The sequence below is a fragment of the Pelodiscus sinensis genome, chromosome 13, assembly GCF_049634645.1.
Source record: "Pelodiscus sinensis isolate JC-2024 chromosome 13, ASM4963464v1, whole genome shotgun sequence".
NCBI classification, from domain to species: domain Eukaryota; kingdom Metazoa; phylum Chordata; order Testudines; family Trionychidae; genus Pelodiscus; species Pelodiscus sinensis.
The window spans coordinates 2758683-2781688 of NC_134723.1; the positions used below are offsets into that span (position 1 = coordinate 2758683).

The 23006-nt window shown below is 64.1% G+C and overlaps 1 protein-coding gene across 2 annotated transcripts in view; it reads right to left on the reverse strand.

The window, feature by feature from the left end:
* KLF8 (KLF transcription factor 8) overlaps positions 1 to 23006 on the reverse strand; it is a 74692-nt gene that overhangs the window by 14077 nt on the left and 37609 nt on the right. The window contains exon 1 of one of the 2 annotated variants that reach the window (XM_075896667.1): positions 12205 to 12654. The exons of the other annotated variant lie outside the window; for it this stretch is intronic. Within the exon in view, the coding sequence (XP_075752782.1) occupies positions 12205 to 12273 (69 nt within the window). The 5' untranslated portion in view covers positions 12274 to 12654. Of the gene's footprint in view, positions 1 to 12204; positions 12655 to 23006 lie in introns of those variants that run through there. 2 annotated transcript variants of the gene reach the window in all.

Here is a 23006-nt window from a genome sequence, read left to right on the forward strand (position 1 = left end):
GGTCACCAAGAGCGAAAGGAGACACCCGCCTGCTCACCAGAGCTCCCCCCTCTGGGAGGAGTCACCCCCCCCCCCCCAGGCCGTTTCTGGTCGTTACCCGTTCGTCAGAGGCCGCGCATAGAACCGGCAAGTTCAGTCTGTTCTTGGCTCTTAGCCGCACAGAGCAGCAAAAGGCTGGGGATCTGCATTCATGTCCCCCTAGAGCATGGGTTTCCAAACTGGGGGTGTGCCGAAATTCCAGGGGGGCACGAGACCACCCAGCCCTTCCCCCCATCAAGTTTTGCTGCCCCTGGTTCCTTTTTGCTCAACAAGTTTTGCTGCTATTTGGGGGGAGGAGGGGAGAGAGAAGAGGAACAGTTTTTCAAAAATCTAAAAGGGGGCGTGATGCCGAGAAGTTTGGGACCCACTGCCCGAGAGATTTCCCAGGAAAAGCCACTTCACACAGACACGGTCCCCAAAAGCCATTTGGGCCTGCCACATAGGTCAGCAGCACCCTTGGACCATCCGGGCCCAGAACAAAGTTAACCTTTGCACTTGAGAGCAGCCCCCCAGATACTGAAAGTGAACCCACCGAGGGTTTGCCAAGGCAATTCCCATGTGCGTCACCGCCTCTCCTCCCACAGGGCCCCACTGTACGCACGCCACAAATGCAGCCACTTCTGGGGTGGAGAGTGGTGGCCCACAAGAACGCAGCACAAGGCGAGGAGAGAGGGCAGGAGTGCGTTCCCTTGGGATGGGCACTGCACGTCTTGTGCCACGAGCAGGCAGAAGAGGCTGCTGAGCTATTTAACAAAGGGGACAGGAAAAGGGCGATTTTCTATTCCCCCGCAAGCCGCGCCCTGCGACCCGCGAGGTGTACCGGCCGAGCGCACCGTGGGCTCCTGCCCAGGAGCAGGGATCTGCCGTGCAGGGCAGCCAGCAGCCGCTCTGCTGCCGACAAGCTCCTTGCTATTCCCGTTTGCCTGCAAGCCAGGGCCGTGGCCTGCGTTCTCGGCCGCCTTGTGCCTGACCCGCCCCGCGCTGCTCCCGGCTCGCCCCACGCCAGAGAGGAGCGCCTGGTCCCAGGCCGGGGGGCAAGACGGTCCTCTCCTGCCATGCCACGTGGACAGGCAGCCCCCGGGGAGGCCAGGGAGCGACGGGGGAACACCTGGGGAGCAGAGAGGCTCAGGAACCAGATGCCACGTCTGGCCGGAGCATTTCTGCACCCACCCCAGCTGGGCCACAGCGGCAGGCCACGTGCGGAGAAGGATCGGCAGATCCTAACCGCTGCTGCGGGGGAGGGTTGGACTCCAGCTCCCTTCAAGGACGGGGGGGGTGGAGGATCTCATGCTAGGGGGCTCTCCTGAGCCCCACTGGCCTGGCGCCCAGGCCTGCTGCTTTCTGTCCAGATAGAAAACAGGGTGTAAAATCATAGGCCGTGTGCTGCCAACCCTGCCCATCCGCGCTGAGCTTCTCGGGAGTGATCCCTTACAGCAAGAGGCCACACGCCGCCCCCTACCCTGCCCCACGGCCGCAGGTACATATGGCTGCAGCCAGCCAAAGAGCCACAAGGGGGCACCCTTCCAGCTTCCTGCCTTCCCCAGTACAGCACCCCCAGATCAGGCTGCAGAGCCCGAAGGTGCCAGGGCAGCCTGTCAGGAGAGCAGGCACACACGCAGTGTCCCAAACAAGCTGCCACCCCACAGGCCTGGGCTCCGGCACCCAGCCCCCCACCTCGAGGAGCCCCGCTGCTCCCCTTCCCACCAGCATGGGAGAGGCAGGTGGGTGCTACCCGCTGGTTGGTACAGGGGGGCTTGGAGGCAAGGCTCCTGGGTCTGATCCCTGCCTGAGTTGTGGGGTGACTCCCTCCATGCCTCAGTTTCCCCACCTGTGAAACAGGGCTGGTGACACTCAACGGCCTTGGCAGGAGGCGGCGCAAGGTTTAAGGAATATTTGGGAAACGCTCAAGGCCCTGGGCTGGAAAGGCAGGTCGGCCGGCTTCCCCACAATCTTCTTCCATGAGTCCTTGCGTGGTGACAAGAACCTGGCCCTGTCACTGGAAGATGGAGCTTTCTATAGGCACTCCCTGGCGAACGCCGACACGCCCCAGCTGCCTTTTCCACACAGGGAAACTGAGGCACAGAGCAGCAACTCCTGGCCCCGCCCCATTGCTGCCCAGTCCTGTTCAGCGAGTGGGTCGGCAGAGGGGCATTCAGTACATCCACTCTACGGACAGACAGATGGACGCCACCACCCCCCCCAAAAAAAACCCTCCCTCCTGCTTGCTGGCTCTTCCAGCAGCTCTCCTCCCCCTCCCCCCGCCCTTGGGGCCAGGCTGAATGGCAGCAGAAGAACCTGGGAGGGGCCATGAACAGCTCAGGGCTGGGGGTGGGGGGGGGTGTCCCAGCAGCTTGCCAGCGGCCCTGGGATTTTATGCCCCAGAGGAAAGATCTCGGAGCATTAAACAATCGGCCCAAAGCTGCCCCCGTGCCCGGCCCGAGCCGTCAGCCTGCATCAGGGAGGAGCCGGCCTGGCTTGGCCTGTCCCCACGCTGGGCTCCGGACGCCAGTGCTGCCCCCCATGGGCCTTCCCATTCGCTTCGGAAGGAGCGGCCCTCCCCCTCCCCAGGCCTGGCCATGCCCCCTGGCCGAGCACAGCCCGGGACCAGCCCTGGCAGGGCAGGGGGTCGTGTTCTCCACTTGCCCAGGCGCCTGGGCCCTGTCTCCAAGCCAGAGAACCCAGCTGCCCCCTTGCGAGGGGCCAGACCGCAGCCAGCCAGCCTGGCGACTAGGACGGTGCCAGCCGGGCCCCAGCCAGGTCCTCGCCGGGGCCTTTCTGTGCCATGAGCGTGGCTGGCACCCGGCATCCCCCAGCACCTGGGCAAGGAAAAGGGGCATCTCTTAGGAGCCTCTGCCATCACCCCCTTATTATCCCAGGCCGACACGTCTCCCCCACGCCCGCTCTCCCCTGCCCCTCCAGCCCCACCCATCTCACCCCTGCCCGGGCTCCCCACATGGCTGCCCATCCACCACCCGCTCCCCACACCTTGCTCTCTGCTTGAGCTGGACCAGCCGGCCATGGGTGTAGGTGCAGTCCGGGCCCCAAGCAGGGGGCTGGGCCAGCCTGCAGAGTGGCTTGGCAGGGTCAGGGACAGGGCCACCCCGGGGCTTCACGGCAGGACGGGAGCCCTGTGGGGCAGCCCCAAGCCAGGGCTGGGCAGGCACCTTTGGGGGTCTGCAGCCAGCCAGCCTCAGCGGCTCTGCCAGCCCTGGGCATGGTGCTCCGGCGCAGGGGAGCTCCTGCCTGCCATGCCTCTGCTGGGGGCGGGGGGGGGCGCATCGAGGGAAGGAACAGTCCCCCCTTGCCCCTGCGCCCCTCCAGGGCTTGGAACGGGCCTGAGCTGCCATGAGAACTAGACCCGCCTGCGCCTCGCGCCAGCTCACGGGGCCGCGGTTCACCCCCTGCAAACGGCCGCAGATCACCAGGGCAGATACCAGCCTGCCACGCCCCCGGCCTGGGGCTCCCCCATGGGCTGTGGGCAGGTCCCCCTCCCTGTGCCAGGAACGCAGCCCCGAGGGTTGCAGGCAGTTAGGGCTCCGAGCTCAGCGCCCCCCCAGTCTGAGGTTCCTGGGACCATTCTGCCTGCTTGCACAGCAGCCTCAGCTGTACGGCCCGAGCCCCGACAGACCGGGGGGGCCACCCGCTTCTGATGGGGCAGCGGCCCAGGGCTTGGTGGGCGCCCGCAGTCGGCTGCACCCCAGAGGCAGAGGGGGAGCGCTCTGGGTCGCCCTGCATGGAGCCTGCGGGACGCTTCCCCGTGTCTGGCCACATGGCGCCGCAGCGAGGGGGGACCAGCGCTCCGGCGAGGCCCCTCTACCACTCCTGGGAGGGGGCACCCGGCTTGCCCCTCCCAGGGGAGCTATCCCCTCCCAGGGGAGCTATCCCCTCCCTGCTCGCTAGGGGGCACCCAGACCCCTTCCCCCACCAGCCTGGGGGGAGGGGCAGTGGGCACTGTGCACCAGGGATACCCACTGCCCAGCGCAACGGGGCACGCCTGCGGGGCACTGGCCTCGGGCACAGCGCGTCCCGCAAGGGGGCGGCCGTGTCCCAGGGATGGAGGGGGCTGCGGCCAGGAGCCCGGGGCAGCAGCAGGGCTCAGTGGCAGCAGCAGCTGGCACACCTGGCCCGGCGCCCAGAAGCGCCGGCGGCTGCCGCCCAGGTGGGGGGAGGAGCAGGAAGCACACCAGCCACTCACACGCTTGTGCAAGGGCCACATGCATGGCCGGGAGGGGAGCCCCCCCCCGATCCCAACGAGGGGGGCCCCCACTGGGAGGACAGCCTCCCGTCACTCAGCCCTGACCCAGCCCTGGGGTGTGGCCTGCGTGACCCATCCTCCCCCAGCCCCGGGAGCGAGGCCCCGGCCTGGAGGTGCAGTGTGCGGGGCGGCTCCGGTACGCGGCCTGGCCACGGCCCAAGGCGCTGCAGCCGGCCTGGTGACAAAACAAATCCTGCCCTTGGCAGGCAAGCTGGGGCGGGCCCGGCTCTCCCTGCCTGTGCGGAGCCACCCACACAGAGATCCTGTTGAGAGCCCGCCCGGCAGCCTGCCTCCCCCGCCCTCTGGCAGGCACGTTAGCCCCACCGGCCACGTGCAGCCCCTGGCCACTCGGCTCCGGGCGCCAGACAGACCAGGGATTAGCTGCGCTCGGCAGGCCTGCCCCCCCCCCCCCCCCCCCGCTTGGCTCCTGGGTTGGAGCCGCCCACCCCCTAGTCTGCAGCCTGGCTGATCCAGCCCCCAGAGCCCGGCCCACTCCCTGGAGATTTATGGCCTCCGTCAGCCACCCCTCTGGTCCCTTCCCATCTGCTCCACACACCCAGGCCCCTGCAGCCAGATTTCCCTTTGATCCGGCCCCCGGCCCGCCCCAGGCCTTTTATCTCCGGGCCAGCCCTGCCTCTCCTGTCAGTCCCATGCGGCCAGGATGCAGGTGCCTGACAAAACCATCCACCAGGCCTTTCGCTTCACACCCTGCTTCCAAGCCAGACACCAGGGCCGGATCCCACAGAGCCCGTCCCCGGGCCCCCCTTAACTCCTTCCTGCCCGTGCATCACTGGGCAAGCTGCGCTCTGCCCCACCAGCTGGTCTCTGAGCAGAGAGAACAGACAAGCCGGGCCCCAGCGTGGAAGCAGGCTGCCGTGGTCCGTCAGGCATTACTGCTCCGGGCCCCCAGGGACTGCATCCTGCCCACGCAGGCCAACCGGCTGTGGGAGCAGCGAGGGGACACGGCTGAAAGGACCCAGAGCTGCCCCCGAGGAGACGCCCGCCTGAACCGGTGCGAGCATGTGGGCCTGCAGATGCGAGCTGGCCGGCCATCTCCTTCTGGAGCCGGGAGGAAGCAGCGTGAAACATACAAAGAGCAGGAAGGGGGGGGGGGGGAGGGAGGAGGAGGAGTTATAGACTCAGTCTGGGGCGAAGGGGCAGAATCCAAGCACTGAGCCACCCTGCACAAAGGGAAGTTAGCAGGGGAAGAGGCTTTCAAGGTCCAGTGTGCACAAGCTGCTGACACTTAGGAAGCTTTTAACACACAGATGTGGACAGGAGTTTGTAAGTTTCAGTTCTAAGGGTATTTCTTCCCCCTACAACAGGGGAGAACATCCAGTCTGGGTCAGACCAAAGGTCCATCCAGCTCAGCGTCCTCTCTGCTGAGAGTGGCCGATGCCAGATGCCCCGGAGGGCAGGATCACATCAGGTAATCCTCATATGATCCCTCCCGTCATCCATTGCCAGACAAACAGAGGCCAGGCACACCATCCCTACCCAGCCCTTGATGGACCGAACCTCCCATGAATCTCTCTTGCACTTTTTTGAACCCTGAGCAAGTCCTGGCTTTCACAACATCCTCTGGCAAGGAGTTCCACAGGTTGACTGTGCGCTGAGGCTAGGTCTAGATTGCAAACTTTTCAGAAGAAGTTTTTTCTGGAAGAGATCTTCTGAAGAAACTTCTTCCAAAAGAGCATCCACACAAATGCGCATCAAAAAAGCAAGAAAGCATCCATACTGAATGGACGCTACCGTGCATTAAAGCTGTGATTACAATGGACGGAGTGGACACCAGGGCACCTGTGCTTTTTCCTCTTTTCAAAAACTCCCTCTTCGCTGACCACACATGCCTGTTTCTGAAAGAGATCTTTCGGAAAAACGCGATTGCAGTGTGGACGTAACTCAGGTTGTTGGGGAAAAATCAGCCGTTTTTCCCGACAAATCTCTGTAGTGTAGACCTACCCTTCGTGAACAAAAGCTTCCTTTTGTTTGTTGTAAACCTGCTGCCTGTTAATTTCATTTGGTGACCCCTAGTTCTTATATTTACTTATTCCCACAATATCTTTTCCTTCACTTTCTCCACACCACTCATGATTTTATAGAGCTCTATGCTATCCCCCCTTAGTCTCCTCTTTTCCAAGCTGAAAAATCCCAGTTTTTAATCTCTTCATATGGGACCTGTTCCAAACCCCTCATCATTTTTGTTGCCCTTTTCTGAACCTTTACAAATTTAACACAATTAAAAACTCCCTGGCTGGGATTCCAAATATCAAAGCTTTGGGCTGTAGACACTGAAACTGACCAGCCCTGTTCCAAAGTGCTTGATGGGTTGAAATTGACGCCAGCAGCCTTGGCCATTAAAAGCAAATCCATGTTTCAGGCTATTTCATTATAAGTCATCTAACCTGTTAGCAGGGATACTAAGAGCATAGGACATTCCAGACTGGCTGAGACCAGACAGTAAGTCCAGCCTGGGGTCCGGTCTCTGACAGTAACCAACAAAGGATGCTACAGAGGAAGGTGCAAGATTCCTTGCAGGAGACAATTATGGGAGAACCTGTCCCTGTACAATATTTCTGCTCCGCCCCCAGGGTTGTGCTCTGAAGCAGGAGTTCAGATTTTCTTCCTTCCGTACGTATCCTGAGCCCATCTCTTCAAAAAGAGAGGAATGGGGCTCCCACTGGAGTCAGGGCACAAAGGAGGCCTGATGGGGTCCCACATGAGCATGGGGTCTCCAGTTCAGGCAAAGCACAGACCCCCGTGGGGATCAGGCGGGGTGCAAAAACCAAGGCCTGCTGGACGGGCATTTCCTTGCAGTCACCCGAAAATCCAGCCAGAATGGCTGTGCGTGCCCAACCGGGCGGGGAACGGCAGCCTGTGTCAGCTAGCTCTGAAATCACAATCCCAGCTAGCTCTGAAATCACAATCCCATCAGGCTTCCTCAGCCACAAGCATCATCCCCCCTCCCCCCCCCCGCACACACACACACACACACACCCCGGCGGCTCAGTGCAGCAGGAGAGGGACTAGACAGGAAGTTGCTAGGGGCTACGAGGAACCAAAGCTTTCAGCCAGCAAGTGGGATGTGTGCACCGGAGACCATCAGCCTTTAACCACTAGGGGACTTCAGAGCAGCTCAGGATTTCTGCAGCCCTCCCTGTGTGGGAGGGGTGGGGGGGAGGGAGGGGGAGGCTCTGATTTAGGCACACTTTTCCCTGCTCACTGACCCAAATGGACAGGTGGCATCTAGACCTCCCTCCATTGTGCAAGGGTCATTGGCTAGGCTGTGTTTGAGCATCCCTCTCAGTCAGCCAGGACTGCCTGAGTGTGTGTCATAGTCCCTATACTGTTAAACGCAAAAGGAGTTTCCCCTTGAGCTCAGCTGGTGTGGTCGGAGCATCTATCCCCACAGCCTCCACCAATTGGTCACAACGTGTGGGTCTATGAATTCCCAGACAACAGACTTCTAGCGAGAGTCCTCGGCCAGCCACTGGGTAAGGCATGTCCCTGCATCCCCAGAAATGGAGGCTGAGGGGCTCACTCTAGTCCTTGAGCTGCAGGGCAGGCACTCAGCCCAGTCCTTTGAAGGAGGGGACTTCAGGGAGCCCCTATCAACCTGGCTCAGCCCCCCCATGGGGACTCTATGAAGGGGAGCCCGAGGCCCCTCAAGCAAGGAAGCAAGAGGGGCAGCCGCTTTAAGGTCTGATCAGGGTTGTGCATGAGCCGCAACAGACCTCAGACCAATCCCTGAAGGAGCTGGGGGGAGGATGCAAAGGGCCGCCCGGCCGGCACGTGCCCAGCGAGCAGAACTCCGTGGGCACGCAGCGGGTCTGGAGATCACCCAGCCCCAGGGCTCTGCCTGCACCCGCAGCCGGGAAAGCGCAGGTGTCTGTTCCACTAGGGCTCCGGCCCTGGCTGTCTTTGGGGAAGCTGGTGGGAGCGGAGAGGTCCGGCCGCAAACCCTTCCTGCAGGACTCCGCTGGCCGTGCTCCGGCGGCTCGCAAGCCCGGGCGCCCTTCAAAGCGCACCAGCTACAACGCCCTGACCAGGGGCGATCCCTAGCGCCGAGAAGGGCAGCGGGGCCTCCCGGCAGGGAGAGCCCAGACTCCTGCCTCCCAGGGGCAAGGGTCATGGGAACCCAGCCGGGGCTGTCTTCAGAAGGGGCCCCCAGGCAGGAAACTTCTGGAGCGTGCTCAGACTCCAGGGATCAGCCGAGATGGGGCTTAGGGATGTAAAATCCTGGTGAACCGATTAAAAGGGGGATGGGTGGGGAGCGGGCTGGAGCAGCTTGCCCCCCCAGGCATGCCCCTGTCCACAGTGGGCCCCGCCGGTTAACCTTGCACTCCCCACTGGAACCGGCAAGTCAAGCCCTCTGCGCAGAAGGGCCAGCAGCCTCCACTCCAGCATTTCACAAGCCTGGCACAGACGCGCCCACCCGACCTCAGCATCCCGCCCGGGTATCCGAGCTCAGCCCAGGGGAGTGTTTCCTAGGGGGCGGGGCCACGGCCTGCAGAGAAACCCCCACCAGCCCTGCCACCGAGCCAAACCTGCTGTCCCCCACCCACGCTCAGCAAAGCCCCTAAGGGAAGAGATGAGGCGGGTGGAATGGAACCGTCTCTGCAGCCTGCTTCTGGGGCACCTTTGTCCCCCACCACGAACAGCACCGAGGGAAGAGTCAGAGTGCACCCCAAAAGTCCCAATTGGATGTAGGATCCCCATCCGCCCCACTTGCTGGCATTCAGCGGAGATGCAGGAATTAAGCGCCAAGCCACAGAACTGTACATTTCTACAGGGCTCCCCCAGGGCCCTTCCAGACACTCATACAATGCAGCCACCTCTGGGGTGCAACGTGGCCACAGTCCAACAGCAACACTCCACAAGAGCCCAGGACAGGGAGCAGTGGAACAGAGCGTGTCAGGTCAGCCAGTCTGTCCCATGGCACATCACACGTCATGAACAGCATCCCGCATCCACACGTCAAGCCTGACACCCAGGATTCAACCAAAGTGGGCAGAAAACAGGGGACACCGACGGGCGCCGAGGCCGCAGGAATGGCGGGGAATTAAAGGAGATCTACCCAGAGGATCCTAGCAATCGCCCTACGCGCCCACAGCCAGGTGACGCTGCCGAGGAAGAGTCCGTAGCTGTGGTTAGCAAAACCGGAATGAAAGCCTCGACGTTAGGGTTAGTCTGGGTAGGGGAAGCCGGGTTGGACTGGCCACGCCAGGCTCTCTGGAAATCCGGGGCATCAGTTGGCAATTTGCACTACAATGCAAGTCCCCCGTGGATAGCCAAAGGCTGCTCTGCTGAATCAATGGGTTTGAACTGGTTTAGCTTTGCCGCTGCACCCGCCTCACATGGGCACCCTTAAAATCAGAGTACACCTGCTTCGGAGCAAGTTCACGCAGGCCTGGGCTCCACCATTGAACGGGGGCAGCAAAGCCACTCCTCCCCCCCCAGGTGTGACACACCCACCCCGCCACAGAATGTCAGAAAGCCGATCTAAACTCCCGCGTGGACAGCACGCAGTTTTGACGGGAGCACCTCCCCCACCGGCACCGGCAGCGGCTACAGCGATTTAAGCACTGGCGTAAGCGTGGACACGCCCCAAGTCCACAGAGCCGGGCGTTACTCGGAGAGCCGCCCCATTTCCTTCAATTACTTTGGAACGCCGTTGGTCCGGGGATGATCAATTCAAGGGCAGGACTATTAGCTACAGAAGAAGCGTCTCTGCAAGCCCTGATGCTCCACCAGGGACACCTGGGGGTCCCAGGATCAGCTGAAGGCCCCAGGTGCCAATGGCTTTGTGAGCTTTTTCCTGGCCTCAGCCTTGACCAGATTTGCAGGGGACTCCAAAAGTGGAGGGGGGAAGCCCCCACGGTGGGGATCAGACCTCGACAGTGGCGAGGTGAGAAGATGGGAGCAGAAGGCCCACCGGGGGGGGGGGAGGGAGGGGGGATTTGGTTACTAATTGCTGCAAAGCTCCGGCCCCGGGAGCAGAGCGGAACACAAGGGGTGAGGGAAGAAGGGAGGGGGCTATATCCAAGCAGCTGCAGCCACTGCTGTAAGGCGAGTTTATTTTCATCCTGGCCTCGTGGCGCTGTCCTGGCAGTGCCCTTCCCCGCACTCCGGCGCTGGGCGGGTTCTGGTGGCGACACCACAGGAGGCACCTGGGGTGGCATTAGGAGTAGCCCATAAAAGGCACCGGGGTGGGGATTCGGGCTCAGCTTGCCTGGCGAGGAAGGGAAAGGCTGGCAGGGGCAGCGCTGGAGCCTCTCGACCGCCGGGTCTCCACGGGACAGCTCAGGGTTCCCGTCAAGCAGGCCCAGCCGAGTCCCCACCACTACCTCTGGGGTACACCCGGCCCCAGAGAGCCACCGGCTGGGGACGGATCTGTCCCTCCTAAGCAGGGCAGGACTCACTCTAGCGCCCACGGAGAGAGGGACCCCAGGGCCAGTCCAAACCAGAGCCAAGGACGCTTTCTTAGGGACTCCTGGCAGCTGGGCAGGGCTCAGAGCTGGGAACCCCTCCGTAGGGAGCCCAGAAAGGCTCTGGTGGCCATCTGAAGTCAAGAGGCTTCATTCACTGCCGGTCCCACAGGGTACCCCTGCTCCTCCCCCTCACACCAGCCTCGTCCTTACCAGACACAGGACATAACCGCCCAGCAGGGACCGGTCTGTCCCAGACAGCTGGGGGGGAGGGTGCGCACATTGAGAAGGGCTTTTGGGGAGCTGTGAGGGGCATCACTCGGAACCCAGAACCTTCCTCTCCCCTCCACCCCAGGGCCGCCAGCCACAGGGGGGGCCCTGGCTCTCTAGCCCGCAGGCCAGAGCCAGCCTGGCCATGTACTGGCAGGGCCCATGGGACAGGCCGGCTGTGCAGCATCCTGGACTTCCGTCAAGTAGGGTTCCAGTCCTCCTGGCTGCCGAAACCCAGCAGCCTCCAGCACAAACTGAAGGCACGAGGGCTGCCAGAGCCAGGAGGGGCGACCCGCAGCGCTAACTCCCGGGGTGCTGGATTCAGTGCCCCGCTGCAGGAACTGGAAGGGGCGGGCTGGGAGGGGGGAGCTGGGCGGACCAGGCACAGGGAGAACCGAATGGCCAGAGGCTGACAGGAGGGAGGGGACGGCAGAGACAAAGGGGCAGGGGCCATGCCCTGAGGGGAGCGGATTTCCACCGGTCCCCACGCTGCCGGGGACAATCCCCACGCAAGGGCCCTGGGCAAACCTCCCAGGCACCCAGCCAGGGAGCGCCTGGGCATCTCCTGGACCATAATGCAACCTGGGAACCAGCTCACCCATTCCTGCTCCCTGCCCAGCCTCCCTCCCGCTGTCGCTGCCGCCACCCAGTGTCGGCTGAGGGCATGTGGGGGGGAGGGTGGAGCGGGTGGGGGGGTAGGCGCAGCTCACCTTCCCCTCCCCTCCTTAAAGGAGCAGCGCACTGGCCACAAATGGCTCTCTCCTCTGCTCCTTAGAGGTCCCCGTTCCCAGCCCTCTTAAAGGGACAGCGCCCCTCTCCCCCGACTGTCTCCGGCCTTGCAACCCCCCCCAGCTCTTTCGCTTTGGCCTCGCATGGACCAGCTTCGGGGGAGGAGACGTGCACACACCCATCCCCCTCTCCGCACACACCCGCCCTCCCGAGTCCAAAGGGGACAGGCTCAGAGCCCTCCGGGGCAGAGCAAGGCAGAGCTGCCCCACCCCCGGCTCGAAAGCCAGCGGGCGCCCCCTCCCCTCCCGGGGGGGGGGGAAGAGAGCAGGACCCTGCCCAGGACTGTGCAGCTGTCCGAAAGGAGGCGGGCAGGTCGGGACGTGCCCAGCGAGGGCTGGGCTGAAATGTGGGTTGGGGGCGATCCGCCCCCCCGGGTCACCTGCAGCTTGAGCGCGGCACATGCCCCCCCCGCGGGTCACTTACCGCCCAGCCGGCGCGCGGGGGGCTCCTGCGGTAGGGCAGAGCGCTCATGCTGTCCGCGGGGAGGATCATGCTCCCGAGCCGGGCTCCGGACCGCTGCCCCCACGCGACGGAGCCGATCCTGGCGGCGGGGCCGAGGGGGCGGGAGCGCGGGGCCAGCGGGGTCTCCCTGCAAAGCCCGGGGGCGGGGGGCTTGCCCGGGGCGTCGGCTGCCGCGCACGTCGGGGGGCTCCGCGGAGCAGCCGGCGGCCCGTGCCCGCGAGGGAAGAGCGCGCTGCCCGCTGCGGCCGGCCCGGAGGTGTGAACAGCGGGGCGGCTCCACCCGGGCCGGACCCTGGGCGGAGCTCCTTAAAAGGGACGGGCTGCGGCTGCGGCGCGGGGCGGGGCCGCCCGCCCGCCAGGCCCCGCCCCGGCCCCGCCCCGGCCCCGCGGGGGGCGTCCCGCCGGCGAGCGCCCGGCCACGGGCCGCGCGGCTGGGAGACAATGCTCGCCATGGCAACCCGGCGCGCGCCAGCCTGCAAGGACGGGGAGGTCACGGCGCGCTCCCCTTAAAGGGATCGGCCACCGGCTCCCCGCGGGGGGGGGGGGGGGGACCCCGCGGCTCTCCAGCCTCCCGCTCCCGCGCAAAGGCAGGGCCGGCTCGGGGAGTCCCCGCCGGGCTTGTGCTGGGGGGGGAGGGGGCACCCCCGAACCTGCCTTCGCGTGCAGCGGGCCGCAGCGGTGCACGGGAGAGATCGGCACGCGCGCTCCCTGCCACGCGCTCGGGAAGACCCCGAAAAGCAGAGCTCCCGCGTGGGCTGGGCTGGGAAGGGGAACCCCTCCCCCCGCCAACCGGTCCCTGAAATCTGGGGCAGGGAGAGAGCTCAGCTGCAGCTAGCTCCTAATCAGCCCCCTTTCCCCCAGGGCTAGGGGGCCTAAGGCCCAGGGGCTGGATGCGCCCCCCCCCCCAGGCGCAGAGCTGCCCCCCAGCATTGGGGGCCCTGCTGGCGCTCCAGCCCCCCTGCCTCCCCACCACGGGGCTGGAGAACCCAACATCTGCTAGGCTGGCCCCCCAGGCTCTGGGGTGCGAGGGGGCTGGGGAGAGGGTCTTTCTCCTCCATTGGGGGCCACATCAGTGAGGGGTTTTGGTTTTGCTTCTCCCTGGTGTGCGGCCCCCGACGGATTTTTCTGTGGCTCAGTGGCCCCCGGCCCGAAAAGGGTTCCCCAGCCCGGCCTTGCACCTAGGAAGCGTGTGACGAGCAAGACTGCCAAGCGTCTGAAAACCAAACAGCCGGGGCTGCCTGCCTCAGTGGACAGATGGTGCCGACCTTTGGGCACGCGGCCCGCCTCCCAGCCGAGAGACAGCCCCCCCGACGCGGCCCATCTCTCCCGAATCAGCTGGGTCCCAGGGCCTGTCCACGCTCCACGCTCAGCAGGTTTCGGCAGCCAGCTGGCGACGCTCCTCCAACCCGACCTCGACTCACACCGCTCGAGCGGCGCCGCTTCGGCCTGGCACCCATGGCTGAGCTGTGCAGGCAGCAGGGCATGCTGGGAAAGTCTCTCCTGGCGCACCCCCCCCCCCCCGCCCCGCAATGTGCTCTGAGGGGCCTCGCGGACATGGGCGGGAAGGAGGAAGAGCCGAAATGGTGGCACAAGTATCGTTAGAGATTCTGTCCTCAGCCCAAAGGGACAGCGTGCGCCCCTCTGAGCCACCCCACTGAACCTATCTGCAACTTCCCCTTGCACCACACCCAACCCCCCAGGCACCCCCTTCCCCCTCTTTGTTCCCTCTAATGTTTTCCACCCATGTGCAGAATAAAGTTTGTTCTCTGCACCAAAGCACATGCAGATGTGCACCACCAAGAAAAACACAAGCTGCCAGGTGTGGGCACTCTGCTAATCAGCTGGGTAGCATATGAATTTCTCCTGAATTTCTTCGGCCAGCTTACAGGGGTCTCTGCTTGTAACGCCCCGACACTACACTGACACCCCCCTACAACAGCACAACACCTAACCACCCACGGACCCCATTACACCTTCCTTCAAACCCCCCACTGCACTGACACCCCCCTACAACAGCACAACGCCAAACCCCAACACCCCATTGCACCTTGCTGCAACCCCCCCACTGCACTAACACCCCCCACAACAGCACAACTCCGAACCCCCAGACATCCCATTACACCTTCCTGCAACCCCCCCACTGCACTGACACCCCCCACAACAGCACAACTCCAAACCCCCAGACATCCCATTACACCTTCCTGCAACCCCCCCACTGCACTAACACGACTCCAAACCCCCAGACATCCCATTACACCTTCCTGCAACCCCCCCATTGCACTGACACCCCCCACAACAGCACGACTCTGAACCCCCAGACATCCCATTACATCATCCTGCAACCCCCCCACTGCACTGACACCCCCCACAACAGCACGACTCTGAACCCCCAGACATCCCATTACACCATCCTGCAACCCCCCCTGCACTGACAGCCCCCACAACAGCATAACGCTGAACCGCCCAGGGATCCCGCTGCATCTTCCTGCAACCCCCCCCCCCCCACACACACACACTGACACTCTCCCCCATAACAGTATAACACTGAACCCCCCCAGGGACCCAATTGAACCTTCCTGCAAACCCCCCCCCCCGGCCGCACTGACACCCGCCTACAACACAACGCCGAACCGCCCCACTACACCTCCATTCCACAGACCCTCCCTGCACCTGCACAGTCTCCCCCTTCCCACAGCACATCCCCCCATTACACCCACACCCTGCTCCACCCCCACTCTCCCAGGCTCCAGAGCTGCTGCTGCAGCCTTAACCCCCTGTGTGCCAGCCTAGCCGGAGGCGGCTCCGCCACTGGGCTCCCAAGGTAGCATGTGCCCCTCCCGCCCGGCTGCGGGGTGGCAGGCAAGGGTTAAGCCAGGCAGGCCTAGCTGAGCAGCTGAGAGGTGTGGAGCCAGACTGTGCTGGGGGGCCCTGGCGGGGCTAGTTCTCCAGCCCAGGCTGGCTCGGGCGGCGCCCTGCCCTGGCTCTGGGCTGGGCGAGGCAGGGGAACCAAAGGCCTCCCTGACTCCACCCTCCCGGCTCCCAAGCTGAACAAACAAAACCCTCTGGAGCTCGGCTGGGCAGGGTGGGGGAAGGCAGAACAGAGAGGAGCCCTGTTCCTCCAGCCGCGCTTCACCCACGTCACCACAGCTGGCACCGCGGCGCTGGCTCGGAGCTCCCGCGCGGCCCCGGCACCGGCTGAGCCAGCCGGAGCCTCGCCTCCCCAGCCAGGCCAGGCCGGGACCAGTGCAGCCTGGCCCCCCGCACCAGGCAACACCGTGCCCAGCTACAGCTACAGCCAGGCACCCCGCGCCAGGCAACGCCATGCCCAGCTACAGCTACAGCCAGGCACCCCGCGCCAGGCAACACCGTGCCCAGCTACAGCTACAGTCTGGCCCCCCGCGCCAGGCAACGCCGTGCCCAGCTACGGCTACAGCCTGACCCCCCGCGCCAGGCAACGCCATGCCCAGCTACGGCTACAGCCTGGCTCCCCGCGCCAGGCAACGCCATGCCCAGCTACAGCTACAGCCAGGCACCCCGCGCCAGGCAACGCCGTGCCCAGCTACAGCTACAGCCAGGCACCCCGCGCCAGGCAACACCGTGCCCAGCTACAGCTACAGCCTGGCCCCCCGCGCCAGGCAACACCGTGCCCAGCTACGGCTACAGTCTGGCCCCCCGCGCCAGGCAACGCTGTGCCCAGCTACGGCTACAGCCTGGCCCCCCGCGCCAGGCAACGCCATGCCCAGCTACAGCTACAGTCTGGCCCCCCACGCCAGGCAACACCGTGCCCAGCTACAGCTACAGTCTGACCCCTCGCGCCAGGCAACGCCGTGCCCAGCTACGGCTACAGGCTGACCCCCCGCGCCAGGCAACGCCGTGCCCAGCTACGGCTACAGCCTGACCCCCCGCGCCAGGCAACGCCGTGCCCAGCTACGGCTACAGCCTGAACCCCCCGCGCCAGGCAACGCCGTGCCCAGCTACGGCTACAGCCTGACCCCCCGCGCCAGGCAACGCCGTGCCCAGTTACGGCTACAGCCTGACCCCCCGCGCCAGGCAACGCCGTGCCCAGCTACGGCTACAGCCTGGCCCTCCGCGCCAGGCAACGCCGTGCCCAGCTACGGCTACAGCCTGACCCCCCGCGCCAGGCAACGCCGTGCCCAGCTACAGCTACAGCCTGGCACCCTGTGCCAGGCAACACCGTGCCCAGCTACAGCTACAGTCTGGTCCCCCGCGCCAGGCAACGCCGTGCCCAGCTACGGCTACAGCCTGACCCCCCGCGCCAGGCAACGCCGTGCCCAGCTACAGCTACAGCCTGGCACCCTGTGCCAGGCAACACCGTGCCCAGCTACAGTCTGGTCCCCCGCGCCAGGCAACGCCGTGCCCAGCTACGGCTACAGTCTGACCTCCCTTGCCAGGCAACACCGTGCCCAGCTACGGCTACAGTCTGACCCCCCGTGCCAGGCAACGCCGTGCCCAGCTACGGCTACAGTCTGACCCCCCTCGCCAGGCAACACCGTGCCCAGCTACGGCTACAGTCTGGCCCCCCGCGCCAGGCAACGCCGTGCCCAGCTACGGCTACAGTCTGGCCCCCCGCGCCAGGCAACACCGTGCCCAGCTACAGTCTGACCCCCTGCGCCGGGCAACGCCATGCCCAGCTACAGTCTGACCCCCCGCGCCAGGCAACGCCATGCCTAGCTACAGTCTGGCCCCCCACGCCGGGCAACGCCGGGCCCAGCTACAGTCTGACCCCCCACGCCAGGCAACGCCGTGCCCAGCTACGGCTACAGTCTGGTCCCCCGCGCCAGGCAACACCCTGCCCATCTACACTCTGGCCTCCTAAACCAGGCCAGGGCCCCTCCCAGCTATAGCCTCACCTCCCTGAGCCAGGCCAGGCCGCGCCCAGCTACTGCTTGCCCGCCCCTCTCCTCCGAGCCAGGCCAGGCCACTCCCAGCGACAGTCTGGCCCCCCGAGCCAGGCCAGGCTGCTGGAGGGCACGGGGCCAGCGGAGAAGCGTGGGGTCTCTGGAAGCAGAGGTTTTGGGTGAGGACCCATCTCTAGCTACAAGAACTAAATCCCAGGCTAAGGAGCAGCTAACGTGAGAGGTGGGGTGGGCAGGGCAGTCTGGGGGCGGGGCTGCAGCCGGGCAGCGAAGCCACACAACACACCTCTGCGTGCTCCTCGTGGCCGGGGAGCAGGGCCAGCCGTCCAGGGCGGAGGAGCAGGAGGCACCGAGTGCCAGGGATCCAACAGCTCCAAGGAGGCCACGGGCACCACCTCCCCGACAGATCACTGCTGAGCCCGGTCCCTGCAGAAATTGACAAGCCCACGTGGTAATGGCCATAGACCCCGCCCCGGCACCAGCCGGCTGACGGACGCTCCCGCTGCCCTGGCAGAGAAACACTGGAGAGCAGGCGACCCAACAGGCGGCCACGCGGCCAGGCACCGGGCAAGTGACGACATCATCAACGCCAAGCGCACCCCCTGCCCCCGTGCCAGCGCGGCGCTCGCCCGTCACAACGGCCATGTTCTGTCCTCGCCGCTGGTTTGGATCCACGAGGCTGGGCTCTCAAGGAAGCCCAAAGCTTCTGCAGGGTGGGTGAAACTCCCCACTCCAAATTCTACCCCAGCACCCTGCACTCCAGGGGGTCCCACTCCTCCAGCCCCGATGGCCAAGGCCGTGAGCGGGTCTACGTGCCCCCGGGCTCTCATCCGCATGCCCCAAAGCCCACCTGCCACAGAGAGCTCTGAAAAGGGAACAGACACCTGAGCCCCATCATTGTGTGTCCCATTTGGGAGGCCTTTAGCAACCCCCGTAGGCAGAGAAAGCAGATCTGCGCTGGCGTGGGCAGGGTCCGGCTAGTCTGCGCATTCCCCGAAGCCAGTCGCAGATAAGCGACCAGGTTCCTAAAGACAAAAGGCCTCGTCCTGGCTTGGCTGCGGGTAGGGCAGGTGCAGTTACCAGAAGCCAGCTCCGCCCCAGCACGGCCGGGGATGGGCCCGCTTCCTTCTGGGAGCCCATCCCACTCCCCGGAGACACAGAGGGGAGGGACTTAGCCCTTCTATGCCTCTCCAGGCTAATGAAGAATCCTGGCCCCCACCCAGCCCCACCCCACCCTCTTCCCCAGAAAATGGGTGTAGTCAGTTTCTCTGCTCCCCAGAAAGGGCAGAGCTCCCACTCCCTACCCGCCCTGCCACGCCCTCCCAGGAACAGACACGGCCCCTGGGGCTCCCTTCCCACACACCCGTCCCCCACAACTGCAAGCCAGGGGCACAAGACCAGAGAAGGCTGAGACAAAGACACTGAGCCCCCAGCCGCCGGGGCCCTCAAACTGCCCACATCCGAGGAAGGGCTCGGGGCCGAATCGCCGTCCTGCCGGACAGTCTTGGCCCATAAAGCGCGTTCTGCCAGGTCGCAGCTGCCTGTGCCCCCAAACCATCCCCCCAGTAAACCCGCTTGCCACCTTCGCCCTAACCCTTAGGCAGCTCTATCCCTGCCCCTGCCCTTCCAATCCTTGCCCCTTCCCTGCTGTCCCAGCTCCAGGGGGCTGCACTCGAATCCCAAGTGGCAGCGCATCCCGCTGGGCGGGCGAACGTGCCCAGTCCTGCCCCGGGAGCCCCGGCGAGACGCGCTTTAAATCAGTCGGAGAAAGAAAATACTCCTGCGCCGAGGCAGAGACTGAAAGCGAGTCAGTCAATACAAAGAGCCTCCCTGGGGTGGACTTGGCTCCAGACAAAGGCAGAATCACCTACTGCTTAGAGCAGAGGGCTGGGATTTGGGGAGGGGGGGGGGTCCTGTTCCCCCGTGCCTCAGTTTTCCCATCTGTACAATGGGTCAGTGACGCTGGCCCTTCCTTGGCAAAGTGCTTGGAGATCCTGGCGTGGCCAGGGCCCTTGGAGCCTGTCCTCAGTTGCTCCCACTTCCCGTCCGACAAGGGCTGGGGCATGGCGTAGGCTTGTGTGAACACTCAAATCCTGACTCTGCCCAAGCAGCGATCCTCCCCTGCCCAGGGCGGCAGCTCCCGCTGCGGAGAGCAGGGCGTGTTCCCGCTGCTCTCTTGCCCCTCCAGTGGGTGGGGGGGGCGGGGCCCAGGCAGCTCAAGCTCCCCACCCTCACCTCTGCTTGAGGTCACAGGCCGATTCCCATCCTGCCCACCCCCCCAGCTGTGGGCACACCCACTTCCTGCCCCCCCACCCTAGCCATGGGCTCCTTGCCCAGCCCCCTCCTGTCCCCCAGGCGGGGGTGGGGACAGCGCTGAAAGCACATTCCTCCTTGGAAGGAGGTTCGTTAGCTTCATGCTGGGCTGACTTTGTGTGCCCTCTATGGGGAGTCTATGGAGGGGCCAGACCCCTCCGCGAAGGGAGCCTACAGCTCTCCATACCTCCCCGCCGCCCAAATAGCATCCAAGGGCCCCCGCTCCAGAAGGGAGTTTAGATCAATTCTTTGCGTCAAGGTCCAAAGTGCTTGGCCAAGGCCCGGTCCTGCTCAGGCTCCGGAGGGAACAATACGAAACCGTGGCAATAAAACCGTTTCGGGGGGTGCTCAGACGCAGCTGGCGGCCCAGATCCGGCCGGTGGGCCGCTCCGTGGCCACTCCCATGTTAGATCCAGTTCAGGCCCAGACGTGCGGGCTGCATCCGGAGTTTAAAACCCGACTCCCTCCCTCTCGCCCTAGATCAGCGCACATGGTACTAATCCACCCCCCACCTGCAGGCCGGGCTGCACTGGAGAACACCCCGCCCCCCGGAACACACCCTTTTGCTCAGGCCTTTAAGCCCCCTCCAGCTAGCTGGGGAGGAGACCACCGCTACATGGGCAGTGCAAGACTGGCCGTGCCGCAGGGAGCAATGCCGGCAGTGTGCCATCCAGCCGGACACACCCTGCCCCCCCTCCACACCCAGCACCCTCCTCTGGGTTGCTTGCCTCAGTTTCCCTTTGTTGCCTCTGTTTCCATCCCTCCCAGCCCCTCCTCCCCCCCCACACACACACGGCACTGAACAAGTTTCAGCCAACGAGCTGGGAGCATCACTGCCCGCCCTCCTGTCAGCCACTCCCTGCCACCTCAGAGCAGCATCCTGTACCCAACGGAAAAAACAGCCCACAGGAAAAACACGACCAGCCCCACCCTCTGGGATAGCCTTACACAAGGGCCGGGGCCCACAGCGCCTGTTGCTGTCCTCAGTTCCAGGCCAGCTGGGCTGTTATATAACAGGGCTGCCTGCTGCTTTCACTCAGCCTGGACCGGCTCCCTGCGCCCCAGCCGGACGGATTTCTCATCCCAAACAAGCGCTGTCCTCAGCCTTCGCCAATTGCCACTGAGCCACCAGCCCAAAAGATGAGGGATCAAAGAAAGGGGGGGAGCAGCCGCGGGGGCCTGTCTCAGCAAATCGGCATGCACAGGAGGTGACCCTAACCGCTCTGCTGTGCCTCCAGCCAGTCAAAGGCTCTGCTGTCTGCCCAGGCACCAGGTATCCAACAGGAAAGGCCCTTCTGATGGGATGGAGCCGTGTGGAGCATGGCTCTTTGGTCAATCCAGCCCGCCTCCCTCCCGCATTCCTCCAGAGCAGCGGGAGGCGTCAGATCTCAGGGTCCGTCTACACTACGGAGACTACAGCAGCGCGGCCACGGTGCCTCTGCTCCCCCTCGCATGTAGACGGGCCAACCCCAAAGAGCACGGCCCTGATGCTGCAGGACAGCACCTCCCGGAGCATTCCTTCCCGGGGAGAGGGGAGGGAGAGTTTTAAGCATCGCCTGACCTTCGGGTCCCAAGGCAGGATGCCTCACCATCGGCTGCCCCACCCTGAGAGGGCAGGGCCCCGGGAGCGCTCAGCTTCACGGGCGAGGAACTCAACATAAGCTGGCAAACAGCCACTGGAGCATTTTCATACCCACGTTTCCCCCCTCGTGTCGGTGCAAGAGGGCTGACGTAAGAGGGGCGATGTGGGGGCCTGAGAGCACCGGCTCTGGGGAGTTCCCCGCAGGTTACTACCTGGCCCCCAACCCCCCGGCAGTTGGGCTGGAAGCGAGGCCCCACGAGCTTGGGAACAAGGCATCACGCCAGCGCCCCGACCCGCCTGCAGGTGAAACTGACGCCAGCCCATGGAAATAAGGCTGGGTCTAGCCAGACGCTGTGCAGCAGAGAGCAGCCCCACGCCTCCCACGGGGGCAGAGGTGCAATATCGGGGGGGCAGGGCATTTGCGCCAGCAGACGCGAGGCTGAAGTCTGGCCCCTGACCCCTTGCTGCCTGAGGCTGTGTCCACCCCACACGGCCCTGGCACTAGAAGTGGGGCAGCGTCAACGCCGTTTGTCATCACTTTGGCCGACCAACTATTCCCACCCCCTGCCAGCGGGGCTCGCGGTGTCGCCAGGTGGGCGCGCCTGCTCTTTCTCCTCCGCCGTGCCACAGCAAAGCGCTCTCGGTCGGGGAGGGGGTTAAAGCAGCTGGGAGCAACAACTGTTCAGTCTCTCCACTGCCAGTGGGGACAAAGCCACAGCCAGCCTGTGCGGACCAGACAGGCCACATCCGCTGTGCGGGCAGAAGGGCGAGTTGCCGGGCCTGTGCCTCCGGAGGGGCACAGTTGGGGGGTCTCTTGTCCCGTGGCAAAGCAATCGTGACACCAGCACAACTCTTCAGCGTCTTGCTGTGTCGTCCTCTTTTCTGAACTTCCACAAAACTTTGCTAGAACTCAGGCCGGGCAACTTCAGGGCAAACCCCACCCCTGGAAACCTTTCCCAGCTAGGAACTGACCAGGGAAAGTCACAAAGTCCACCCCACGCCCCAGAGAGCTCCCTTCTGCCTCCTGGAGATAGGGGCTCACACAGACGATCGTATTCCTCCACTGACTTACGGCTACACCGGAAGCTAGGGCAACCTACCCCGGGCACTCAGCATGCAACATCTTTCCCCGTCCAGGGCCAGCATCAGTGGGGCCTCTCACACAAGCTTACCTCTGGCCTGAGCAGACTGATACGGTTCCTACTAGCTACCGCACGCTGCCAAGAATCGGACCTGGCCAATGCAGGAGGCCAGAATGAAGGTGTGTGTGTGTCACAATTGCCAGCGCATCACAGATCCCAAAGCCTTAGACAATTTACTCCAGTTTGTCCTGCGCCGCGCACTTTCCCACGGATTTTGCATATTCTAGGTTTGCCTTTGGAGGACAAAGGCCAATACTTTCAAAACCTAGGAGGTTAAAAGGAAGCTCATGAATAAGGATGTTGCTCATCCCCGAGCTGAGAGTGGAGGACAACTGTGGAGCAGCTGGGCTCAACTCACTTTACTGTCGACTTGTGGAACTCCTCGCCAGAGGATGTTGTGAAGTCCAAGACTTTAACAGGATTGAAAAAAGAGCTGGGTAAATTCATGGAGGTTAGGTGCATCAAAGGCTGTTAGCCAGGATGGGCAGGGATGGTGGCCTTAGCCTCTGTGTGTCAGAAGCTGCGAACGGGTGACAGGAGAGGGATCACTTGATGATTCCGTTTTCTTCGTTCCCTCTGGGGGCACCTGGCATTGACCACTCAGAAGTTTGCTGGCATGAGGGTTTATCTGCAGAGTGACACCAAGCTAACTACTTACACATCAGCACGACACCCTCCAGGCCCCAGGGACAGACGTGGTACCAGAAGGGGCCTTTTCCCTGCACTCCTGCTCCCAGACAAGAGCCTGACCTACTCCTGGCCTGCCAAACCTGCCTTGCTGGGAGAGGCTGTTCCGGGGAGCTGTGACTCTCTGGGCACAAGCCACCCAGCCAGAGCATGCGCGTGTGT